General features: G+C 37.0%; 2 protein-coding genes across 3 annotated transcripts in view; one reads left to right on the forward strand and one right to left on the reverse strand.

Annotated features, from left to right (window-relative positions):
- LOC139745615 (hypoxia-inducible factor 1-alpha-like) overlaps positions 1-22,809 on the forward strand; it is a 42,229-nt gene extending 19,420 nt beyond the window's left edge. Inside the window, exons 8-15 of one of the 2 annotated variants that reach the window (XM_071656015.1) lie at positions 6,016-6,164; positions 6,413-6,481; positions 10,825-10,985; positions 12,407-12,514; positions 13,509-13,663; positions 14,571-15,169; positions 15,335-15,474; positions 16,076-22,809. In XM_071656015.1, coding sequence (XP_071512116.1) covers positions 6,016-6,164; positions 6,413-6,481; positions 10,825-10,985; positions 12,407-12,514; positions 13,509-13,663; positions 14,571-15,169; positions 15,335-15,474; positions 16,076-16,345 — 1,651 coding nt within the window. In that variant the 3' untranslated portion in view covers positions 16,346-22,809. The remainder of the gene's footprint in view (positions 1-6,015; positions 6,165-6,412; positions 6,482-10,824; positions 10,986-12,406; positions 12,515-13,508; positions 13,664-14,570; positions 15,170-15,334; positions 15,475-16,075) is intronic. The other variant, XM_071656016.1, reaches the window with a different exon arrangement.
- Positions 22,810-24,379: 1,570 nt separating this feature from the next.
- Positions 24,380-26,556, reverse strand: part of LOC139745617 (glycogen phosphorylase, brain form-like) — a 34,232-nt gene continuing 32,055 nt past the window's right edge. Inside the window, exon 20 of the mRNA XM_071656017.1 lies at positions 24,380-26,438. Coding sequence (XP_071512118.1) covers positions 26,277-26,438 — 162 coding nt within the window. The 3' untranslated portion in view covers positions 24,380-26,276. The remainder of the gene's footprint in view (positions 26,439-26,556) is intronic.

The following is a 26,556-nucleotide window of genomic DNA, read 5'->3' on the forward strand; positions in this document are numbered from 1 at the left end:
TCTTTACACTGCAGTGAAAGAATGTTCTAAACATTGTAGGGAGCTTGTTAACATAAAAGCAGGTCGGATTGAATGAAACTGGATGATATCTATCTTTACAACTGTTTCGTTTGAATGGTTTAAAATTCAGTTATTTGAACCATTGCTAACTGCAAAGGCAAAAAAAGATGTACGTATGGGAAGGCTTCACCTGAATTCATTATGGATGCTGTCCCTTTGGTAAATAGTGGATACCAATCAAATAATGACTACCGGTAGTGTGGGAAGTCATTCTGATTCACAAGCGACTGTGGTCAGGATTAAAAGCAGAATTTTTGTACAGTGCTGTCATGAAGGGAGTGTGCAGTGATATTTCCTGCATGATTATTGCTTTCGAAGAATTAATGCAATTCTTAATTTATGTTTTTTTGCTTGCACTTCCTTGTAATGTGATCACAATGCCTCTTTACTCTGTATGTTATGGATGGATGGGGAAAGGAGGGTATTGAAAGATGTTAAAACTGACGTTTGGAAGTATTTGGTTCGTCACATATTCCTTGGTAAGCTTCAGTGATGGTAAAGTCCTGCAGACTTTAAGATGAAATGGCTCATCAACAAGGTCTTTCTACTTTCTAGTTGACTATCGTGTATCAGGTTTTTGTTGCCTGGTGACCCAGATATCTGCACCAGGTGAAGGCAATGTGAAAGGGTGTTTCCTGGAGATCCTGCTGAGTGCATTTCTCTTTCAGCTCTGTCTGATGCACCAACAAGCTGTAATATGCTAGAGGGCCTGTGCCAATTGTTTGTACTTTTCCATTGTGCCTAACTTTGAAAGAAGGCATTGACACTGAGAACTTGGTAGAATCATACTCGACTATACTGCAGATAATCCAATGTTACCACATTCTATGGGAATGCAGGAGCAAGTACTGCAAAAGCGTGAATATTTGCGCAAGTAATTTGTTGCGCTTGGCTGGGCAAGATGAATTTGGGCAATTCCGCGGTTAGTAACGTTACATTTGAACAAATTTAGATATTTGTTTTTACTACTAAATTACCATTTATTCATTTCAAGCCAAAATTATGTCAAAAACATGTTCATCATTCCCAGGTTTATGAAACAGAAAAGAATGAATACAATCCAAGAAATAATAGCACTGGTATGGCAACTTAAAGGGCTGGTTAGTAACGTTACGAAAAAAGGACATGACCAAAAAATCAATGTCTTGTAACAAAAAGTGTGCAAAAATTCAAGTTACTTCAAACAAAGTGTTGCATTAATTTCAGTTATTGCATCATGACAAATGTTCACACAATGTTTTTTAGCAGTTCGACCAATAATTTCTTAGCTAGACCCCCAAAAGCATGGTTAGTAACGTTACGGTTAGTAACGTTACATTTGTCCGGAGTAATTCCGCAGGTCATTTCACCCTTTTGTAAATGACAAAATGTCACATGACTTCTGGAGTATTTAAATGTATCTATCTTTTACCCTTTAGCAAAACTTTGAGGAAAAAATTTCAAAGGAACCCACTGTAATTTGCATTTAAGTGAATTTCAGCATCCCCAGTCCCACATGTACATTTTAAATGATGGTTTTAGATCTCGCGAAATCAATCAATAAGAAAGATAAAATCTACTGAATTTGAAAGACCTTAATGATTGGTGAACATCCATGGCATTAGTTGATACCTAGATTAAAGAGTAAGATAAAGAGGCACATTTCTTTTATCCATGTCATGTCCACCTAACTGCGGAATTGCCCATTTAGTGTGTTTTTTTATTTCGCGGATGGTTAAGCATTTCAAACGGCTCACCACTGCCATATCGGTTAAAAGCTCTGGCAGTACAGTGTATAATACAGGAAGAGTATCCGGTCCACATTATGACAGCAAATTTGTTCACGCTACAGGACTAGCCAACGTGAAGAAAACTTCAAATTACATAATCAGTTATACCCTTACACCTACCTTGAGATCAAGGATACAGAATCTCCAACTCTAAGCATCTCCTAAACGGGAGATTCTTCTGCCTGGACCCCCTAGCAAACTGCAGACCGTGATCACGTGAACATGCGCACAGTATTGTCATTATGATATCCCTTGTGGCCAGGTTCCAGGGTCGACTCAGAGCCCTGGAAGCTCTATAGCGTTGTAGATGCTTTTAGGTGCTAACTCGGTCTCATTTTTTAACATAACAAAGTATAATTGCTGGGAGGAGAGCTCAATTTTAAGCCAGAGAAAATACAGCTTAAATGTTATTAAACACACAGAGCAGGAGAAAATCAAAAAAAGTGAGAGATTTTGCAAAAATGGCCTCAAAGCTGCGAGCTTGAGCCTCTCGAGATGTAAAATGATAATAGATTTTATAACAAGCAGAAAATATGAACTTTTGTTTTTGTGCTAGTTTCCTGGTGCAGGAATGCACAAAAATATTCACTTTACAGTATGCAGTGTCTGATAGCTTTTATCTTAAAAAACAAACAAACAAACAAACAGATTGTTACTTTGATCCCTCAAAAGTGTCTTCTATAATAAAAGGAAAGTTATAAAGGGAGAATGCTTGCAATTTGTATGTCTTGACATGATTTGGCTTGGCTGAGTAGAAAAAGAGCATCATTCAAAATGCAAAGGCTTGATGCCATCAAGTTGAAGTCTGACATGAGACTTCTCCCAACTTTACCTCGTGTACTTTCTAAAAGCGCAATAGTATCTTGAGTGTTGAACTCATACTTCTTGCAGCAGCTCATTCATCAAAGAGATGTTTGGCCGAGAATTTGTGACTGTTATCACTAGCTCCATAATAGAGAGAGGAGCATGTATTTCTTTCAGTGAGGCTCAAGTTTATTCTTGAAGGTCTGTGAGATTGAAGAGGAGGATGATGAGGGTATCAAGAGAATTTGGTATCTGGAGCAGAACTCCTTGAGGAGCCTAGCCTCTCCCTCTTGTCCTGTCTGAAGCAGTGATATCATCAAGCTGATCTTTTTCTCTCAGAGTTCAGCTTTTGTATCAAAGGCTGGAACAGAGAGAAAGTGCAGTGACATCGGTGTATAGGAAAAGTGATGAGAGAACTACCGGTATATCTGTATACTGCTGTGTCTTAGCTCCCAGATGCAGGTTATTTGATTGATTTTGCTGTCATTAAGTTTGCGACATTCACACACGCTACTGCTATTTGCAATATGGATGATTGCAATTAGATGAATGGCTATTAGCTTTTGGAGAAGTTTTATGATTCTGTTATGGTGACAACTTCTGACGTCAATTTCCCAATACAGGATATGCCCTGATAAAGCAAGAAGTGTGGGAATAGAAAGTTTGTGGCAATCGTTCAATGAACTACGGTATAAGATGAAATAAGAAAGTATATTTTGTAGACCAAAATAAGAATAATCCAAAGTTGATCCTGTGTGGTCACAGTTCATCTCGTAGGCAGAAGTGTTATAAATGATGATTTCTCAGAATATCTGTGCATACATTAATTCACCAGCCCCCAAACCATCACTCATCACAACAGACTACTAACAGGGAACCAGAGTATATGATCTCCCCCTCCCCCACCCCACCCCAAAAAAAAAAAACAAAGGGAGCAAAGGGTCTACTGTTATTCACAGGAACTGTGATAAGTAATGACTGCCTTGTTTTTCACATGGTATGTTACTGTCAGACCTCTGACATATGAGTCATTGTTCCTTCCATGGATCTCATTTTTCACCAGTGGGATGTCCATGCAGTTTTCATTACTGCTCTGTGATAGATTTGATCTCAGCTTCCCACTAATGAAAATGAAATGGTCAGATGCTCATCGGATGCCTATCAGATTTGGCAGGGCACGAAGGAAAGTGAATTATAATGTTGAGGGGAAAAAAATGCATGCCAAATTCATGTATCTATCATTTCCTTGTATGTCATCAGAGAACATTTAACTATATCTCTTTTTCCCCCACACACAAGCTTGTGGAGTTGGTGGGTTTGGCTCATTTACTTGTAGACAACCATGGTTAGATTGCCCATAGTAGTTTGCAGTGGTAGACATATCCTTAGTATGAATCAAGACAGTTATAACCTGCTCATACTAAACCCACTGAATTCAAGCCTTTTAGCTGTGTATAGGCTTTATTCATATGAAGGTTGAAAGTAGAGGACTACCATTCAAGGAGTTCAAGCTTTCATTCATATCTGTATTCTCTCATTTTTACTAAAATGTTTGTTCACCGTATTTTTTTTTCAAAGTAAATATTTGTAAGTGAGTTAGATTTGCAGAATACTTTTTGGTATTGTGCACTTCATCAGCCCTTGCCCTAATGCTTCACAGGTCAACCCATCAACCCATATTGACTGAAGGACATACTGTTCCTCAAATTCAAATATGGCCATCCATTGAAGAGGGAGGAGTTTGACGTGTTGTGTATTCTACATGAATGTTAAATATACACAGTGGACTCAAAATGAACAAAGTTCAGTCATGCTACTGTGTGTGTTTATTCGTATTGACTGGATTCTTTCTCAGAAGTGTTTTCCTGCTTTCAAAATTGACTTATTTGTTACTTTATATCATTTGAGATAAAACAAAATCTACAACCACTAGGCCTACAATTTTGTCATATCCAAACACTTGTTGTTTGTCCTTGGTTGACTAAAAAGAAAATGAATGAAAAACAGTTGGAACAGTGAAGTGATACCTGTGAAAGCTCAACATCGTTTGAATCAAATTTCCCTCTTCTGGTGACATGAGATGCTATATGCTGAAGCAGAGAAAATCAATAATACAAAATTTGTAGCTTGACTAGAAACACAATTTTAAATGATTTGTACATGTGTTGTTGTACATTGGGTTGTTTCTGTTTGAATTGCATCTCTTTCATGAACCAGACATTTTAATTGTAAAATAGATATCTCACAGTTGCACTAATAAAAATATTTTCATAATTTAGATACACTACTAGAATTTATACATTGTATAAACCAACATCACTTACAGTTTCCTTGTGTCCCCATTTTGTTTTATTGGATGTTAGAGTGTGGTGGAGATGTTAAGTTGTCAGAAAGATTTTGAAGTATTTGAATAGATTAGTTAAATCTTTTCAAACTGGACATTTACAGTGTTTGATGTCAAAGGAAATAGGTGTGTGAAGTTAACCCATGAGATTCTGAAATTTCCATAGTCTCCTACACAAGAATCACCAGGTTCACACTGGAATTGGGTGAATAACCTAATCCATACATGCTATCATATAGCGCTGCTGTGTGTTGAAGCAAATCATGTGAGCGCCAGTCAGTTTGCCTACCTTGCAAAGATTGGTTTTCACCTTGAAACACAAACATTACCAGGTCATGGAATGTGAACATGAATGCGCTTCCCCAGGGAGTGTTGCATGATTTCCAGGGAACTGTTTTCTTTGAACGGGGTAAGGTTCTGCCAGCAGCCACAGCCAGCTTTCCTTTTACAGATATTGGGAGGAAAGTGGTTGTGGCTGACCTTAAAATGTATATGGGATACAATAATAACACATTATTGATCTCTCCTCCCTTTATCTCTCCAAGGACATTCGAACTCTGGAGACACTCATATATGTAACTGTATGTTTGTACTTGGTATCATTGCAGGATGCTAAGTATATGGTATAACCACCCATATCCCTGTACGACATGATTATATTCTGTACATCTACTATCTTTACATTTCACAAGATGCACTTTAAACATGTTCATGTTTGGTCACACAAGTGTATGGCTGGTTTTTCAATTTCAATACATAGTTTTCACATCTTCTTCACAGACATTTAAGGAAGACTCATATAAGATTGCAAAAACTTAAACTGAGTGTGTGCATGTAACTTTCTTAGCTGTTAAATGTGAATTCATGCCCTCAAAACCAAGAATTTTCTATAAATGTGGGGTTCATACTCCCTTTTTGGCATGCATGCTACTATGCTGTGTCATGAGATTGAACTATATAGCGCAGAGAGGTGAAAGTTTCATGTTGACTTGAATGCAGCTGATAAGTGTCCTCTCAATCTGTTCTCATTCTGTCCAGTGGAGTGGAGGCCAAGGGAGAGGTGCTGTCAGTTGACCAGCAAGACCAGGAGATCAAGGATGTGGAGATGACTGAAGAGAAGATCTTTGTGCCACGCCCACCTCACATCAACAATGACTTCCCTCTCTACCTGGCTGGATGCAACTGCTGTAAGTGTTTATTAAGCGTGTAATACCACAAGTCTTCAAGTCCCACTGTGATATCACAAACAGCATTTTTCAGATTTCAGAATGACGAGTAGTCTTTCTATGTAGAATGTTTGTAAGCAATATTCCAAAAATATATCCATTTTCATATGAAGACTCTAATCTTGAAATTACATTCCTACTCTAAACCTGATTTGTGTATGCTGTGATCTGATAAAAACCTATTGCTTCATATCTGTGCATATTTGCAGCATCTCAAGCAGTGGAAGAAAAGTTGGCTTACCTGGCACCGACAGCAGGAGATGTCATGATTGAACTTGGTAAGTTCTTTATGGTAAAGCAGATCCATTCGATCCTTGTGAGTATGTGTATATCTGTAGCATGACTATCCCAGTGAGAAGATATATGTAGATTTTGCCTTAACTTGCACTGTCAGTGGCCAGGTGGCAGTCTGTAAAATGTTCTTTCATTTTATGTATGACATTTTTTTAATAGAAATCATGATGGCTACATGTATGAATCTCAGATCATCATGTGGAGCACAGCTTACACTTGGCTCTGGCATCCACAACTTCAAGTTCAAATTTATTTCCATTCGACATAAAATCATCAAACAATTCATACAATGAAAACACATAGATACAAATATATAAATATCAAAAGAAATATACACACATACACAAAACAACAACAAGAACAAGAGCCGATGCGTAAATTCATGTGAATGGGGGGGTCAACAGAGAAGAGCAATAAGCCTTGTAAATCGCTGACCCCTAGAAAACATAAATAATGTGTAAAATATATCGGGAGTATAGAAACGAAACTAAGGAGGAAAAGAAAAGGACAGGACTGAAGAACAAATCAAAAGACATATATAAGTGCAATTAAAGTAATCATTCTGAATGAGAATATGAATTCAGGAGTAAAAATTTATAATTCCTTTTAAAACTATTCAAAGACGGTTTCATTTTCAAATCAAATGGTATTTCGGTCCATATTAATGGACCTTTATAAAAAACTGTATTCTTAGAAATATTTGTTCTCACATGACATAAATGATAATCATTAGCACGACGGGTGTTATAAGCATAAACATTACTATTCAATAAAAATTTGGAAGAAATACTAAAAGGCAATAAACCTTTTGAACACATATACATAAAAATTGCAAGATTATATCTATTAATGTCATATACATTTAAAAGCTTCAAATGAAAAAATAAAGGTGAAGTGTGAGCATTAAAAGATACATTAGAAATTGTTCGAATAGCTTTTTTCTGTAATACAAACAATTTTTTCATACAAAAATCATTTCCATTGGACCAGGCCACATTGCAATAATTGATATGGGAAATAAATAAAGTATGGTATAACATAATCAGAATATATCTAGGGAAATGCCTCAGATGATAAAAAATACCAATACCTTTGGCAATACGATTGCACACGACACCAATATGTTCATGCCATGAGAGCTTGTCATCTATATACACTCCTAAAAACTTTACACAAGACAAACGAGAAATTGTTTGACCATTAAAATACAAAACAGCATTCATATCAAATTTTCTCTTTCCAAATACCATAAACTGAGTTTTACTTACATTTATCACCAATTTATTATTAATCAACCAATTACTCAAGCAAATCAATTCATGATTAAATAAATCCACTAAATAACTAAAATTATTATGTGACATGAACACACTGGTGTCGTCTGCAAATAAGATAAACTGTAAAATTTTACTTGAACAAACAATATCATTAATATAAATCAGAAATAACAATGGACCGAGAATGGAGCCTTGTGGCACTCCACAACCAATGCATTTATACGAAGACTTATGATTGTCAATTGTTACAAACTGAAATCGCTTAGACAAATAATCTTTAAATAATCTTAACAAAACTCCGCGAATACCATAATTTTCTAATTTATTCAACAAAATTGAATGATCAAGAGTGTCAAAAGCTTTGCTTAAATCAAGAAACAAACCAATAGTATACTGTTTCAAATCAATTGCTGTTGCAACTTTATGTATCAAATCAAGAAGAGCTGTAGAAGTGGAGTGTCCCGAACGGAATCCATACTGACTGTTTGATAAAAGATTGCATGAAATGAAAAAAGTGTATAGTCGTTTATATAGACATTTTTCAAATACTTTGGAAAATAACGGCAGAACAGATATCGGACGATAATTCACCAAATTAGAAATATCACCACTTTTAAAAACAGGAATTACCTTTGCAATCTTCAGTTGATCCGGAAATACGCCATTGGAAATGCACAAATTAAATATATCACATAAAGGAGAACAGATTACATGAATCACTCTTTTCACAACATCAACAGCTATATCATCATAACCTACACTGGTTCCACTCTTTAAATCATTCACAATATCAATAATTTCTTTACAAGTTATTGGAGAAAAATATGCCGTTTTATCATTTCTTGTCAATTGTGAACTATAATCATAATTTGAATATTGCACATTGTTTGTAAGATTAAAACCAATATCAACAAAATAATCATTAAATCTTTCAACCATATCATCTTTATTAGTAATTGATGCACCATCAATATCAATTTTCATAATATTTTGTTTTTTAGATTTCACACCTAATGCATCATTAATAACTTTCCATGTTAACTTTATGTCTCCTTTATAACCATCAAATTTCTTTTTATAATATACACGTTTCACTTTCTTTAATTCATTTGTTGCTTTATTTCTAAATTTCTTATAAACTTTTTTCCTATATTCAGTAGGATTATTCATATATTTCTTATATAATCTCCATTTTTTCCTTATCATTTTCATCAAATTCTTATCAATCCATGATTTATTTTTTCTATATTTTACTTTGATTTTACACAAAGGAAAACATCTGTGATACAAACATCTAAATTTCGTTATAAACTCATCATAACAACAATTAGGATCCAATGACTTAAAATTCCAATCAATACTTTCCAAATTACGACAAAACTGTACAATATTCATTTCATTTATTTGTCTTTTCCAGGAAACACACCTTTTTTCTTTAATTTCATCATAAGAAACACAGAATACAGGAAAATGATCACTGATATCAGCCAAAATAAGTCCACAAAATATATTTCTGATATTGTTTGTAAATATGTTATCTAATAAAGTTGCAGATTTTGGAGTCACACGGGTTGGATAATGAATAAGTGGATACAGAGAATATGTTGCACATACATTCACAAAATCATTAGCATATGAACAAAAAGAAACATTCATTAAATTTATATTAAAATCACCAACCAAATATATTATTTTAATTTCCCTATTTACAATGTTCAAAACAGAAGAAACTTCATCTATAAAAAATTGCACAGATTGATTAGGTGGCCTGTAAAAAACACCCAACACTACGTTCTTAATAACAGTATTTTCTATCTCAATGAATAAACTTTCACAGTGTTCATTACTCACACTCAAATCTTCTCTATGTTTATATATTAATCCATCCCGTACACCTCTTTTACCAACTCTGTTATTATACACAAAATCATAACCTTGAATATTACACATATGAGCGTCATTCTTCAACCAAGTTTCAGTGACTCCTAAAATAGAAAAAGAAAGATTCAAACACTGCAATAAAGCACTCAAACCATCAAAGTTTCTAGTTATACTTCGGCAGTTAATATGCAAAACAGAAAAATTATTACAACTCAGAGAGTGTTTGGAAACCTTGTCATTGAATTCATCAGGTAAATAAAAAGACTGATCAATCTCCATAAATTCTTCATTACCATTAATGGGCGACAGTTACAGTGATCCTGCAACTGTTACAGTGATCCTGCTTTCTCCATTTGTGCCCCGCCCCCCTTCTCTGGAGCAACCTCCCCACTCATATCCAGTACTCTCCCTCCACTGATATTTTCAAGGAGAAACTCAAGACCCACCTATTTGAAGAACAGTATCGATGATTGTGTACTCATAGTTGATTTATGTTTGTTTCACTTGTTAATTGTAAAGCACGTAGAAACATTTTAGTCATAAGCATTATTTGAATTTGTCATGTTATTATTGTTATTACCATTTGAACAAAAGAAAGTGTCATACAAACAAGCGATACCCAGAAAAATATAATGATCAGTGAATACCCCCTTTAAGGCTTCATGGAATGAAATTGATTGTATATATGTATGTAATTGAACAATGCAGAAGTGACAGTCAGTGTAGTGTGTTATTTTACTGTCAGATTACATACAGAGAGATCAGCTTGTGTGTGCTAGTAAACACTACACTCCCAGATAATTTTCCTCTGTTCACACATTGTATGCAGATATTCTTTTCTTCAAACTGGTTTAGCTATAATTTGTTTTGAGTTCAGTGTCTGTGTGCTCAAAATCAATTCAACACTGTGTCAGTCAGTGCTAAGAGCGTATGGCATTGATTCATAGAAAGTGAAACTACGCTTCAAAGTAGATTTCCCTTTTCTGTGAACATGCTGCGTGCAGTTTTGTGTCGACAGATGAGAAACAAATTTCAGTGTATCATGCATGTATTGTATGATGAGTAAATGACACTTAATTAGCTTATTGTATGCAACCTAGAGAAAGCATCTGGGTTCCTTATTGTAAATAGAAACCGTAAACTCCACATTGTGTCTGGTTCCGTGCTAGATCCCAATGACTCCCAGAGGATGGAACTGTGCGACTTTAAGGGGATTGGCGACTCTGACTCCTTCGTGCCCTTTGACCCCTTTGCCCCCCTGCCTGATCAGGAAGAGGAGAAAACCTACCAGCAGAACAATGTCCAGGTGGAACCTGCCATTCCTGCACAGGTACTAACCCAGCAGCAGGCTCATGTCTCAAGTCTGCAGAAAGATAGATGAGAGTCCTAACTCACTAATTTGTTCAGGAAAAAGTTGTGATTGAGAAGAAAGTAAACGATTGTCATATATATTTTGGTAACTTCCATTTATGTCAGTTGATTTCATGGACAGCTTGCTTTGAAAAGGTGCAGAACGTCCACATATATTTTAAAGCTTATATTGAAGTACATTCAGTTATGGATAGAATTGGCTGTAGTCAGCGGTGAAATATCAAACATTTGCTTCTCAAGTGAAATAAACTTGAATGTGATACAAATTCTTGAAAGAGAGGTGAATATTGAATGATCCGAGATAAGTCAATTCAAACTCATTTATCACATCCTTGGTGTACCTGAGAGAATAGAACAACTTTGTCCATCATGTACCTCAAAGAACACACACAGGGACCACCACCTAACTGTAATTATACCCCCGCCAAACGAAGTTTGAAGTGGGTATATAGGAATCAGCGGACAGTCGGTCGGGCGGTCGGTCGGGCGGTCGGGCGGTCGGTCGGGCGGTCGGTCCGTTGCAAATCTTGCGTCGCGAACTACTTCCTCAGTTTTCAACCGATTCCCATAAAACTTGGCACAGATGTGTGCCTTGGGTTGTAGATGTGCAAGACATATTTTTTGACAGTACCCAAAAGTACGTTGCCATGGTAACGGCATATTATGGGCAAAAATGAGTACAAATCTTGCGTCGCGAACTCCTCCCACAGTTTTTGATCAATTTTTATGAAATTAGGTACAGATGTTCATCTGAATATGTTAATGTGCAAGACACATATTTCCGCAGTGGCAAAAAGTGCGTTGCCATGGTAACGGCATGTTATTGGTAAAATATAGGGCAAAATGCTTCATGGCAAAACTGCTTCATCAGTGTTCTTCCAATTCTCATGGAATTCATATTGAATGTTTGTCTTAGGATATAGGTCAGCATGACACATTTCTTGACAGTGACAAAAAGTATGTTGCCGTGGTAACAGCTCACATATTATGAGCCAAAATGATGGAAAATTTTGTGTTGCAAACTACTTCCTCAGTTTTTGCCCAATTTCCATGAAACTTGGTACAGATGTGTGCCTTTGGTTGTAGATGTGCAAGACGCATTTTTCGACAGTACCCGAAAGTACGTTGCCATGGTAACGGCATATTAATGGCAGAAGATCAAGGAAAGATCTTGCGGATTTAACTACTTCCTCAGTTTTTTGACCAAAGCTTATGAAATGTTGTTTTGACCAAAGCTTATGAAATGTTGTTTGGCGGGGGTATAACCAGTCGCTGTAGCGACATTTCTAGTTAGAGTAGATTTACCGTCTGGAAGTAAAGTGATTGGGTTGAACTTGACATTGATGTCTTTGTTGGTGTCCTGTCATGTGGCTGTCCTAGGACCCGAGTGTGATGAAAAACAGCTTCATGTGTACCAACAATGATCCACTCATGATGGATGGGAATAGAGGCACCATGGCAAGGGAGAAGGACAAGAACACTGAGCTGGTGAGAAGTTATATCTTCCCAGCATTAGATTAAAGGGGACCTCTGGATGATTTTTAGACTTTGACATTTGTACAATTGAACAACTATGAATTAGTTAAACTGAGTACAGAGTTTCAGAATTTATAGTGATTGGGATGAGGAATGAGAATGTTTTCAAAATTTGTAACAAATTGCAATGAACAAGGATGATGACATAGCAGCTTTACCATAAGAGTGCATGAGTTGGGGCTCAAGGAAGCAGAACAAAAGAAGAAGGCATGCATAGATTCTTCACAGTTGAACTTGTTGAGCAAGTGGTATTCTAATGGAATTACACTGCTACATTTCTGAAATATATGAGGCCCTGATGTCATCAACACTGTTCAGTGTAATTTGTTTACAATTTTCAGTTTATTGGTTTCACTGCTCAAGGACCACAATACATTCCACAAATCTATACATGGAGCTGTCGATTTATGTACTACATGATGTGAAATTAGGAAAATTGTCTGGAATGCCCTTTTAACATATTCACTACTCTCATACTTTGCACATGCATTACAAAATATTTTAATAAAAAGTGTCATGTCTTAGAATTGTGGAAGTGTTTAGGTGGCTTTAAGATAGTATTGCTTTACTGAGAGTCAGGACCAGAAATATGAATGTGCAGTCTGATGCGCTACGCAAGCCTGTAGTGTTCATTTATGTGGTCCCTGTGTGACTAGTGAAGCACATGATATGTGCATCAGACGTTGTAATTAGGGAACAGTAGCCATTACCAGGTAGGTGGCAATAATCAGACTTCAGTAAACCCAAAAAACATCTGTTACCAAGTCATTATATGAAAATGTCAAATTTGAATAGCAAACTATACTGAATATCCCTGTGTAATGTTTCATACTATTTGATATCACTCTCATTCAAAGGGCTTGATAGCATCATGTATAAGTGTAAATCTCTTTTGATTAATATGTGTTATTTTGTTTGTTTGGTTTCTTTATTCTGAATGTTACAGGTCACACAGCAGATGACCCCAGATGAGCTGGCAATGAGGGCGCCATACATTCCGATGGGAGAGGACTTTGACCTGTCATGTGACTCTCTGCTGGGTGAGATGGATGACTTGACCAGTGACACTTGGATGCCTGTGGACCCGTTTGGTACTGCCATGTAAGTCTTAAGAAAGAGAGGACCCTTTTGGCATTGCCATGTAAGTCTTGATAAGTATGAAAGGACCCTTTTGGCACTGCCATGTAAGTCTTGATAAGTATGAAAGGACCCTTTTGGCACTGCCATGTAAGTCTTGATAAGTATGAGATGAGCAGCGTCTGGTAGGGTGTAGAGTACTTCAACAAGGATGTAGCAGTGTTCGTTAAGTCTCAGGACATGTTCATCATCATGTCTTAAGTGTAAAACACTTTCACAAATAAAGTTATGTAAGCAGGTGTAAAAGTCCATATCAGATCAGAATGTATATTGTTTACCTTGCTTAATATCATTCAAACATTTCAACATCATTTGCATTTCACTAGCAGTGTAGACAGAGGAATGCTAATTTTATGTTGATCATTATCGCAGGGCTTGACACCAACTTTTTTCTCTTGTGGCCAGAAAAAGAAATGTGGCCCAAAATGAAAGGAATGTAAAAATTCATGATCATTTCAACTGCCCAATTGAGCCACCAAAAGATAGCCATTTTGGAAGTCAGGTGGCCCCATATCAGTTTTTAGTTGCCCCTGGCCACCACTGATGTTGAACCCTGATTATGGTATACATGTTCCCTTGTTGAAATAGTTTTGGAGACAGATATTTGATTGGATTTTTCTTTTTGATGTTGACATAACTATTTGAAGAACTAGAAGTGGGTTTTTGTCTGACATTTTGCATCATTTCTGAGACAAGTTAGGTAATTGATGGTCATCATCACACTGGGAAGGACAGTGGAGAAGTATGGCATTGTGTGTCACATTCAATCTCCTTAATAGTGGAACAGTGTTTTACTTAATACTTATAATTACAATAAAAGCAAGCATTGCTTTGAATATGTGATTACATTTTTCTTATGTTCTGTTGGCAGTGATAAGACCATGAACTCACCTGCCAGCTCCGCAGTGGACTATTTGTCTCCAAGCCAGGCCAGCAGCTGTGGGACTTCTCCCTTCAGCCCCTCACTGACCCCTGGCATGGAGGGCAGTTCTCCACCCACTCCAATGACCAGATGCAGCAGTCTGAGTGGCAGCATGCCCAGCCTCTGCTTCCCTAACTCAGCCCCGCCCACACCCCAGCCGCCTCTCCTTCAGTCCCCCCTCATGTCACCCCACAACCCTAGCCTCATGTCACCCTGTAGTCACTCCTCGGAACACCAGCTCTTTGCCTCACCCAACCCATCTCCAGCCCCTCCCACACAGGCCTTGGGACTGGTCATCCCGCACCAAAACATGCTGATCAATCCCCCAATGATGTCCCCTCCACTCCAAGGGTGCCAGCCAGCACTGCTCTCCCCACCCCTGAAGAGAAAGCAGGAACCCCCAGACTGTGGGGACTATCTGCCGAGACGTAAGCTGGCCTGTCGAGATGGTGTGATGCTGATACCGAAGATGAAGACTGGTATAGAGGCAGAGCGGATGATAGCTGTCAAGAAAGAACCAGAGCTGGAGAAGAACAAATACTTCGCAGGTACATGCTCAAATCTGAGATATCACCCATGCCAAGAGAAAAATATCATAATTTATGGAATGGAAGTAGATATTTTATCTAGTTTTTCCGATTTCTTACATTGGTAGAACTGTGGTGGAATAAAGTACAACTACTTAGGACATTTTGCTCTGTTTTCTGTGACAGTGAATGATGCTTACCGAGACACACGCACACAGGGTGGTGGGAGCAGTATGGATCTCTTGACTGCCTTGTTACAGCGGGTGGACAAGGAAGATGTGAACCCATTCATCCATTCTCAGTACCTCCAGCAAATGGCACAGAAGGTGAGTCAGACTTTTCAGTCCTGCTGGAAACACTGTGTGTCAACCCTTGATAAACATCAAGCATGTTTGGTGATTACGGATGGATATTTGTTTGTGGTTTGTTTTGGTGTGTGTCTTGTCAAAGTTCTTTCATATGTTTGATGTATTAGCAAAAGGAAGTAAGAATTATGACCATAATTGATGGTGTACTGTCTTCTTAACCATAGTTCATGCTCACCAAGGGTAGTGGGCTGTTGTGGTAGGCATGTTTTAGCCATGCATCCTAGAATGCCCTGTGATGTCTTGGCAAAAAATTAAAGCAAACGTTTGTATGATTTCCATCAAAACTTTATGAGGGTGATTGATGGAGTAGGCTGTGTGTGTGTGTGTGTGTGGGGGGGGGGGGGGAGATGCATATCCAAGTAATGGTCAGTATCCGAACTTTCACTGGATTCAGTGATTTAAGTATTAGAACTCATTTTAACGGGCTTTGTTCATAGTCTCATTTTGACCAAGCCGTTCACAACTTAGGTATCGGTTAAAAGGTCAAAGGTGAAAAAGTCAATTTTCCATCTGTGGGTTGTAAGCTGAACCTCTACCTTTGTGTTGTGAATCCTGTCAGGTTATTGCTACCAACACCAATAGCGGCAATACCAGCTTCCAGACTTCACAGCCACCAGCCACTGCTGAGGGAAGTGACCAGCAAAGTGGGATGCAGCGCAAACGTAGCATCACCCAGCTCCTGGGCAGGGACGGCTTGTCCCTGGATGCTGCTCTGCCACTCATCAACAACATGGATGCAGAGGTCAATGCTCCGCTGCAAAACACATATGGTCTGCTCCAAGGCGAGGCTCTCCTACAAGCACTGGACCCAACTATGGCCACCTACTGACCAATGGTGACCACATCAACAGTGAAAGAGAATAGAAGAAAAGAGCAGTGGTGGTATGTAGCCAACTCTGGCCTCTCCTGAGCTCAAGTTTATTATTGTCACTGCAAAGTTACCGTACAAAGATGCAGAAGTATAAGTGTTTATAATTCCTTGAAAAAGTATTGGCTATAGGGTTGGCAGTGCACCTTCAGTCTGTACTGTATGTAAAATAGTATTTTTACAAGGGTATTGATTCTTACCTGTGTGTGGGTGTGTTGGTGTGTGTGTGTGTGTGTGTGTGTTTGTGTGTGTGTTTACAAATGTGATAGTGTACTGTCATGTTGGATGATTATGATCATGTAAATATATCAGCAAAGCAAAGGTTTTTGCCTCCGAATCAATATAGTGTTACTGGACACAGATAATTACAATGTAGTTCTAATAACATAGCAGATAATACTTTCTGATAATGCTCAATCATGTCAATCGCATGACCAAAAGAAACTCATTGTGAAAGTATAGGTGAGTTCAGTCGCATGCTAGAAGTAGATGAATTTGACCTACCACTGTTAGGGTAAGACCTTCAAGTATTCCAATACATGTTTGTACTGTAGAGATACAATGTGAATTAGGCTTTGGACAGTTGCATGGATTGATACGAACTTTTCTCATGACAAATTTGGAATGAAGCACAAAATGTGTCTCATATCTCCCACATGTCAATGATCATTCATCTGTAAGTAATTGTATTTATAAAAAAAACTTAGTTTTTCAGTTTTCCTAGGCTGTGATCACAGATAATAAATGAATGCTTTTATTTTGGGATTCAATCCTTTATGTGCTGTATATAGTCAATTAAAGTAAGTATTTTCTTGAGAACAAAAAAGACAAAACAAAGCATTTGATATGATGAAATATATTTAATATGATGTAAGATATGTTGTGTGTGTCCCTGAAGAGAAAAGTGACAAATGAATATATAAAGCTTTATTCTTGTATATAAATTTGTTTGAGATGGTTTTTGATGATGTCAAAGGTGTATACTAAGTTAGCTAAGTTTTTAGCAGTAGTCAAGGAAGTTGTCTATGGATTCCAGAGCAAACATGAAAAAATGAAGAAATCCAGAGTGTGAAGATAGTAGGGTGCAAGGTTAAATCACTTTTGTCTTGGGTGCCTTGAACCCTACCGAAAAGGGGGGACTTCTCTCAAACTTTACTTGCAGGAAGCCATAAATTTGTACATGATGCTGCACCCCATGTATTGGAGGCAGATGCTTCTAGCTGTTACAATGCATATTTTGTTTTCATCTTTTGTAATGACTTACTTTTTAAGTTTGCTTCTCTCTTTAAATTCTGTGGTGATTGTATTTGTTTTGTTCTGTATATATTCTTTTCTTTGGTGTACTTCTAATCTTAGAATCACTCAATGTGATAGCATGTAGAAGCAGTCTAATGTACAGTAAATGCTTTGTAGGCAATTGTATCAATTACTAGTAATGATCGTAGGAAACATTAATGGTTGCTGATATAATGGCCCAGGAGTTCTGTCAACTCCTGTAAGATATGAAAGAGCACAATGTTCAGATTTATTGAGAAAGATGGAGGCATTGTTGTGTGGGATTTTGAGAGATGAAACTAAGAAGAAAAGATATGCATCTTATAGAGTGATTCCAGTGTGGTGTCAACTGTACTGTTGCACTGAAGAGGATTGTGTTGTGTAGAGAGGAAACAGATGTAGGATCCATGTAATACTGATTCTTTTTTTCTTTTTGTTGATTCATGGCATTGGGTATGTGTGAATCATGCAGTGGAGAGAAAATGGTTAGCAGAATGTGCTTTGCCAAGGTCTGAAGAAAAAGTGGATCACAGCAAGGAGAGTTGAGTTGAGATGGGGAGGAGTTTCTGTGCTGAATCAAGTCTCTTTGTTTGTGAACAGTTTCGTTGTACATGTGCACCATGTTGCATACTGAGAATGTAGTATCCTGACTGATAGTGAATCTTGTTGTATGGGTGGAGATATTGCTTCAGTATATTTTGTTTCAATTGCATATGGAACCTACTTAGAGCTGCATCCCTGTCTGTGTATCTTTGTGGAGGAAGAGACTTGCACTAATTCTAGGAGCCCTTTACTACCCCCGTCGATGCTCAAAACTAATTAAACGGATGTACAATTTGCAAGTATTTCCTCGTCTGCATGTAGGACATTACCTACAGCTTTTCTTTCTGGCTATTTATGCACTTTAATCACTGTATATTTACTAAATGCATAATCAGAGCGTAAAATTGCATTGTACGTGGAAAGAACAACAACAGCACGAGGTATAATCCTTCACATGTACAGAAAGGTTTTGAGGTGCCATATCCAATGCAAATTGCTGTGATGACCAGAGAACTGGCACTTTGCCCTGGTGTTTGATCATTGTAGGTGTTAATGTGAAATTACTGAACACTTGAATACCCTCTATAGTACTATAGTGGGTATATTAGCATGGTACTCACTATATCATTGTATTTAGAAGTCTTGAAGTTGACAAGATGTTGGGTACTTTGTAGAATGCCTATTATGCTGCTCCTCCCCCTTTGAGCTGTACTTTCAGTGTAATATGCCATATGCAGTTTTGCTTGTGCTCCAGATGACTGTTGAGATTTGCAGCAAGATTTTCAAACTCATTGACATGTCTGAAACTAGGACTCCAAGTTGCAGGTCACAAAAACTCAACTTCCTTTTTCCCCCACCTCCCTCCATGGCACAAAATCAACCTCTTGCCGAGAAGGGCATTCTCACAATCTCGTATGAATATATGCGTAATTGTAAAACTGACATATGCTTTCATTAATCTGCTGTAGAATCACAGAATTTTGCCAATATTGTGCAGGTTGCTCTTTTTTTTTTTCAAGATGTACTTTGCTTATACAATAGCTTCAATCTCATGAATTCATGTGCTATGATGTGTACACTTGCACAGTGCCTAAGCTAGTAACACATTTTGCCTCTTATGCTGTTTGGTATATCTCTGCTTTGATAATGCGTTATAACTGAATAGTACTCTGCACCTCCTTAAAGATGTTGGACTCCTCTCTGATATTAAAATTTGGATAGTGTTGCAGGAAGAGTAAAATTTTAGGAGGAAGAATTATCTTTGTCTGCTTTGTGCTCCGTAATAAACCATAACACTAACATTTCACTGGCAAATGACAGCTGTAGTTTATAGTCTTAAGTCCAGTGCGTACGTAAAACATGTAATCAATACCGTCATTGCTATTGAGGTATTCCCAGCAGTGTGCCACAAACCAGTGCCAAATCCTCCTTGATCTTCTTGTCCAACTCAATTTTTATGCTGTCAAGTCATGCAGCTGTCTTGTCCCAAGTCTGCAATGTGATGCCAGTTAAATATAAAATATCTTGCCAAGTACTTACACTGTGAATGTGTTTTTATGCCTTGATTTCTGAAATCTGCCCTAGTCCCTCGCCACAAATGAGTGCCAACACAGAGAAAGGGGACAAAAATGTTTAATTCTCTGACATACAGTTTATGCTCTATTCCAACAATGATTTTGTCAAGTTTAAAAATCACATAGAGTAGCTGTCTGTAGCTATCTTGCAGATGTGTATCCAATTGGATGTAATCTATATCACTGTAAAAGTAGTGTGTGTGGTAGCATAGGTATCTCAAGTGATTAGGATGTATTTTTAGTGCTTTCGTATCTGAAATAAAATGGTTGTGGTGGGAATCAATGCAAAGGAAAAAAATATTATATCTGCTATATGAAATCAATGTGCTGTAAACAGCTTTCTGTATCATGCTTATGGGACTATACATATAGTAGGAAAGATTTGCGTTTTAAGCACAGATGTTTATGAGAAAGTAACTGAAGTTGTTGCTGTGTTGTTAGTTTTGGAGTAGCGTGTGTGTACATTTGACTTCCTTGTCAATCATGAAAAAAAAAAATGTTTTGTTACCTTCATATCTTTATTTCTGGGTGTTGTTTCTTCAGTTTGCAAACAGTGCAAACCTTCAACTCTAGAATGTGGAAAATGGCGTAGATTAAGCTGTGTCTTTGTCTAATGTTCGAGTGTTAGAATGACAGTGTAAATATTAAATGCACACCCTTCTGAACGTTGAGTACCTGGTAAGCACAAGCTCCATTGCCTACTGTATATCCTGGTTTACCAGTCCCAAGTTAGGTTGTCATAATTGTCTGGGAAACTCCTGTAAAACATTGTATGTACGGGATGTATATACCAGGTATTCTCCAGTTTAACTGCATACTGTCAATATTTTGTGTGATGTTCTTGTAGACAAAGAGCAAGTTCTGGTAACAAATTCTTAGAATTTGGTGGAAGTTATTATCATCTTTATGTGAGGGGGTTGCATTGATTTCTATCAGTCTTTTTTTTTATTATTATTATTATCATTATTGTAGAAATCATGAAAATAAAACCTCTTATTGACAGATTGTAGGAGAAAATTCAACATTTTGATGCAATGTTGCATTGATTTGATATTGCATTTTAGTACAGGGTTAGAAAAAAAAAATTTTGTGGTCTGTGGGCATTCTAGAAAGCTCTACATTACTACATTACTTCTTCCTTTTTTATGCCTCCGCCCGAAGGGTGCCGGAGGCATTATTTTTTACATGTACTCTTGATTCCTTTTTATTGTGCACAGAGAGAGAGAGAGAGAGAGAAGGTACAGAGGTTTAGAAACTCCTACCTCTGGAGTGCAACTTTTTGAGATGAACTGATTAAATGACATCAGTATAATCCATTATTTTAACAAAGACTTGTTTTGATACAGTGAAATTATACACAAATTCCTTTTGTTTCCAGTTTTGAATTAAAACAAGAAATAGACACTAAAACAGAAGGCTTACACTCTTACTCTGGTATGTTATGTACAAGATGTATGACTGTATCTTAGTAGTAGTCTAGGTTTTAATATGTGCCATGGAATTAACAAACATAAGTTCCTCTGGGGAAAAGTGTTTATTTCAGACATACATGTATGTCAAATGTATGTCATTTATTTGTGTCATGTGAATTTGATTAGTATTGAAAATGTTGCCCTTTAAGGAAAAGAAAATAAGAAAGAGAGAGAGAGAAAAAAAAATGTAATGATTACTGAATGTTTCCAATGGTATATGACAACTTTTGAAATATAGGAGCAATGCCATGAGCATAAATACAAGAACATTAAACTCTGGTGACTGGTGAAAGGACTATCACGACACCAATTACTATATTTTTATCATTATTTGCATGGCCTTATTCTGGTATAGATACACTTGTCTATTTTTGTATCGAAATGGATATCAGCATGATGTGCTGGTAGTGAAAGTTTGAAATGGAGTTAAATAGAGTTCCCTTCCACCGCTTCTTCTGACTTGTATATCATGGGCCATTGCATCAAATACTGCAAACATCAAGAGGCAGTCTGCTTCCCCCCAAGATAATGAAGTTGTGAATTAATCATGCCATTATTCCATATCATCAGTTCAACTTTAATTTTCTTTAGACCACCTCTTAAAAGGATGGTATGGTTTTGGTTGAGATGAGGCTTCAGGTTTTTGACTCTTTTTGTGCGAGTTAATGAGAAATCTTTTATGAAATATGAAAGAGCATGTAATTCTAAGGAATGCAAAGTTTATTTGATGAAAATTGGTTTTAAAATGGCGGAGATATCCAAAACAAAGTGATCCTAATAAAAGATCGGACCCACCTTTTATCACAATTGCTTTCTTGACTTTGTTTTTTGGATATCTCAACCATTTCAAAACCGATTTTCATCAAATAAACTTTGAATTCCTCTTAAAATCACAAGCTCCTTAACATTCCACCAAGTGGTTTCTAAATACTATATCTCTCAAGAAAGTTAAACACTGAATCCTCACCTCAACCATGGACCTAGCCCCATGCCTCAGCCAATACTATACCTGCTTTTTAAAGATCTCATGGACGTAACTTCACAAACTAGTTGCTCATTTTGATGATTGTTGTAAAAGTTTTGAGTGGCAAGGTAGCATTTCCTGTTGTTTTATTGTTGTGCAGTTGAATTTTTTTTTCTTTCAAGTTTGTTTGCTTTTATCACTGAAGAGAGTGAGTCTCACTGTGAATGGTCAAATAGTTTGATAGTTCAAGACTGTTGGATTTTTCAACAATGTTGAGAAAGAACATAGAGGAGGAAGTTATTCTTTTTTATTATTTTTTTGTAAATTATTAATATTAATATTAATATTTTTTGTTTTTGTTGTCATGAGAGGAGCAGATGTAACAACTCATGAACTGGGAATGTAGTTGGACTCCTGTAGAAGTGGCTATAATTGATTTCCACCATGCACAAATGGTAAAAAATAATACATATTGATTGATTGCATATTGATTCAAGTGTTATTGCTGCTTCAGCCCTTTTAACCCATACACAGTTCTATGTGCTTGGTGCTTTAATGTTGATCCCATGGAATAAATGCAAAAAAAAAAAAAAAAAATGTTGCCATTTGTGATCTGTATGTTCTTTTATCAACTTGAATAGACGACTGTGGAAAAACTGTTCAATTGATGTAATTGTAATTGTTGATTGTGTTTGATTTGTCGGGGAAGCTGTGTGTTTGCTACAGACTGTGATGTACTGTAAAAGTGGACATTTTTGTGTGACTAATTTTTCACGCTTGACCGGGTAAGAAGAGTTTTGTGTGTTTTTAATTCCGTGGATTCAAGACATCAACTAATTTCCACTTTTACAGTATAATGCATATGATAGGATTTTGTTAGGAAAGCACTTGAATGAAATGTGATATCTTGCTTGTACATGTAGTGGGTGAAACTCCTGCCTAAAGTCACTTTGCAATGATTTGTTCACCAACTCCATGTTGGTTTCTTAGTTCTGTATTTCCTGCATGATCTATTGATGTTGGGTATCAGAGTGCATAAAGTAAGAGGAAAAAAGTGTTGTTGGTTTTTTTTTAACCTAGTCAGATGAAGGATTATAGAAATTCACACTCTGTCTATAAAACCTCACAGAAAACGACAAAACAAACAAAAATGAGAAAATGCTAGCACTAGGGAACTTTTTCTGTTTGAAAACCAGTGTCACCTTTGAATCCCCTCCAAGAAATGACTCGAAACTCTTTTCTGTCTAGTTACCATGTGCTTTAATTATTCTCTCTTCGTACACACTTCACAACTAGCCAAAAGGGCAAATTTACTCTGAATTCCTTTAATATAATTGTTCTGCATGTTGGGACACATTCGAGTACTGGATAATGAAATAGACATGATTTTCCATGCATATCAATAAAATAAAATTCAACATCAAATGCATGATTTTGACATTTGAAGCTTCTGTCAGAAAAACATGCGCTGTCAACAATGCATCTAAATAAAATTGTTCATAATAATTTCTATTCTGAAAGCAAATATCCACCAAAACTCCATGTAATTTAAAAAAAAATCATGAAAATACAAACATCAAATGCAGTCTCTACTGAAATAAATTGTAACATTCCTTTGCAGACATTGCTTTCATTAACCCATCTACCCCCACAGCACCACTGATCACATATCGTTGGTGATGAAACCCTCATTCAAAAGGAGGGGGAATACATTTAATTACATCAGCCTTCATTAGTATACACGTGAGCGAGTTCAAAACAGATATCAACTACACAAAAGTTTTCTAGCTACATTTACCCCATTGTATACTTTGAGTGTTGATTGGCACAAAACACTCCACAGCATTATACACACTGCCCAAAGTTCCTAGCATAGAAAGGGGTATTGTATATTAACTTCAACAAATGGTGATCATGAGAAAATTTTCTACTGGAGTGACGTAAGATGCTGCAAAGTAGCCTGCCTCACGTCAACTCAACACAGCTAGACTGGCGAGTGTTGGAGATGATGCTACCTTTGCAAAGCTCTTTGGCATTAGTGGCATTCTGACTGGCTGGCTTTCTATCTCTCTACATTGAAGAAATTTATGAGCTCCATTGCCAGCTATCTAAAACTAATGAATCCCCTCCTCCCCCCCCCCCCCCCCCCCCAAAAAAAAAAAAAAACAAAAAAAAAAACAAAACAAAACAAAACACAACAACAACAACCAGCAGTTCAATGCTGGCATATCTAAAAACTGTGCTATCATTGACTTACATCTGCAGTAGAAAATGTCTTGGAAGCACATGCAGAATTAGTTTAGATTCATAGAGACCATATACTGGAGCATTGTTGGCTTACTATTCATTTAGACAAAATAGTAGTATTTTTCTCTTTTTTTTTCATTGCCATGGTAATAAAAATCAAATACATGCTGTCTGATATGCTGTGTTACACACAATCAGAATCATCCTCACCAACTTGCAGCAGCTTTGGCAACACCACATAAGATCTATGCATTTAACACATATAAAGCACACAGTCATCTTACTATCATTCTTTTACAAATGTATATCAACTAGCATTGAAAATATTGACTACTCTCACAAAATATTTCATTTCTCCTAAAGCTGTTTACTGAGAGGCAGATTCACTCAGACTAAACCACAAACAACATCAGAAAGACTCACTAAGTTGTGAAGAAATTCTGAATGAACAGACACAGCATAAAAACATTGCTTGGCACACAGAGGTCTTATAGAAGGAAGAAAAAGAAATCAATAATACCTATCATGTTTAAGAACTTCAGACGTTAGCAACATTTAATTCTTGTAAATATCTATTTTAATACAAACTACACAAAACAATTCATCTATTTAAAGCAGGATACTGCATGTACTAACTATTTCAGGCACAACCAGTATCAAGGAAAATTATTTTTAACAGAAAGGTGCTCAAAAGCAAAGTGTGGATAATCACAACAAGAGATCAGTGAAAGTCTCCATAAAGGTACAGCAGTCTAGATGTGTTCTAAACATGTTTTAACATTATCTATGTATCTCAAAACTGGCTCTACTGAGCATCGTGTCAAATGACATGTTGATATTCAAGTGGTCCTCACTCGTCCAATGACACTATATTTTCTCTCATCCATCTCTTTGTCTTGCAGGTTCCTACAAAATAATTTCCCTTCAAGTTTGCTCTTCTTTGTACAAAAACATGCTCTCTTCTATCAATCAGGTCAAAGGTCAACTTGTATCATCTACACACATTATTTTCTAATGATACATGTCAGTGTGTCAGCCTTTTCTGCTTTTATGAGTCAAAATGTGCAGAGTTTGACAGTGGCAGTGTATTGGCTTCACATTAAGGAGTACCTGCTTTAGTCACATGGGGTTACAAAGCTTCAACATGTCCACTGATTGAACTCATATTCTAAAGATGCCCCACAACGCTTCATAATATCAAGAAAAACCTACTACAATGTTCCCCACTGATATCATACCTGTGAGAAGACACACACCTGCATGCAAGCATATTCAATATCAAATGACTACTGAGCTCCACTGCGTGTAGTAAGCCGTACACATATGTGCCTTTACATCATGGTTGATTATACAGCTCTGCCTGAGCATTACCTTTTTTAGAGATATTGGTTATATGAGTACAAGGGATCACAGTTACAAGCCACAGTGCCATCAATTTTGTACTCACACAGTTTTTCTAATAGTTGGCAGAACCTACTGATTTGTACCTACTCTTGTATACCAAGGTATATATCTTATTCTTCTATTAGTTAGTAATACCAAGGTTTATATCTTATTCTTCTATTAGTTAGTAATGCTTTAAGATGTACACAGACAATGTGAGGTGTTATGGATTCTCTGAAATAAATACCATTTATATCACTAACATGATTACTGAATCACACTGAATATAAGATATCACTTCCAGGAAGGCATGGATAAAATAAAAGAAAACAGATTCAAGTCTATGTGATGTTGAGTCTGATGACCCTTGTGGATGTTAATCAAGTGAGTTGTGGAGATTGCCGTGAGTGTAAGCCGTCTCTGGGTTCACCAAGCTACTCGCGTCCCACAGGGGGCTCGTGTGGGTCTGGGAGCTTGATGGAGTTGGGCTCCACGCCCCAGATTTCCCGAGCGTACTCACTGATGGTACGGTCGCTGGAAAACTTGCCCGAGGCGGCGATGTTCCGCACACACTTGATCGCCCACTCCTTGGGTTTCTGGTGACAAAACAAGAGAAAGAAAGGTCAGAATTAAGGACACAAAATAATTCAAATAAAAAGGACTGTTGTAGAACAGCCCAAGTTTCAAAATGTACCTTTCCAGTACATTTAGTAG

The sequence above is a fragment of the Diadema antillarum genome, unplaced genomic scaffold, assembly GCF_040938485.1.
Source record: "Diadema antillarum isolate AM-2024a unplaced genomic scaffold, OU_Dant_1.0 seq00001279_RagTag, whole genome shotgun sequence".
NCBI classification, from domain to species: domain Eukaryota; kingdom Metazoa; phylum Echinodermata; class Echinoidea; order Diadematoida; family Diadematidae; genus Diadema; species Diadema antillarum.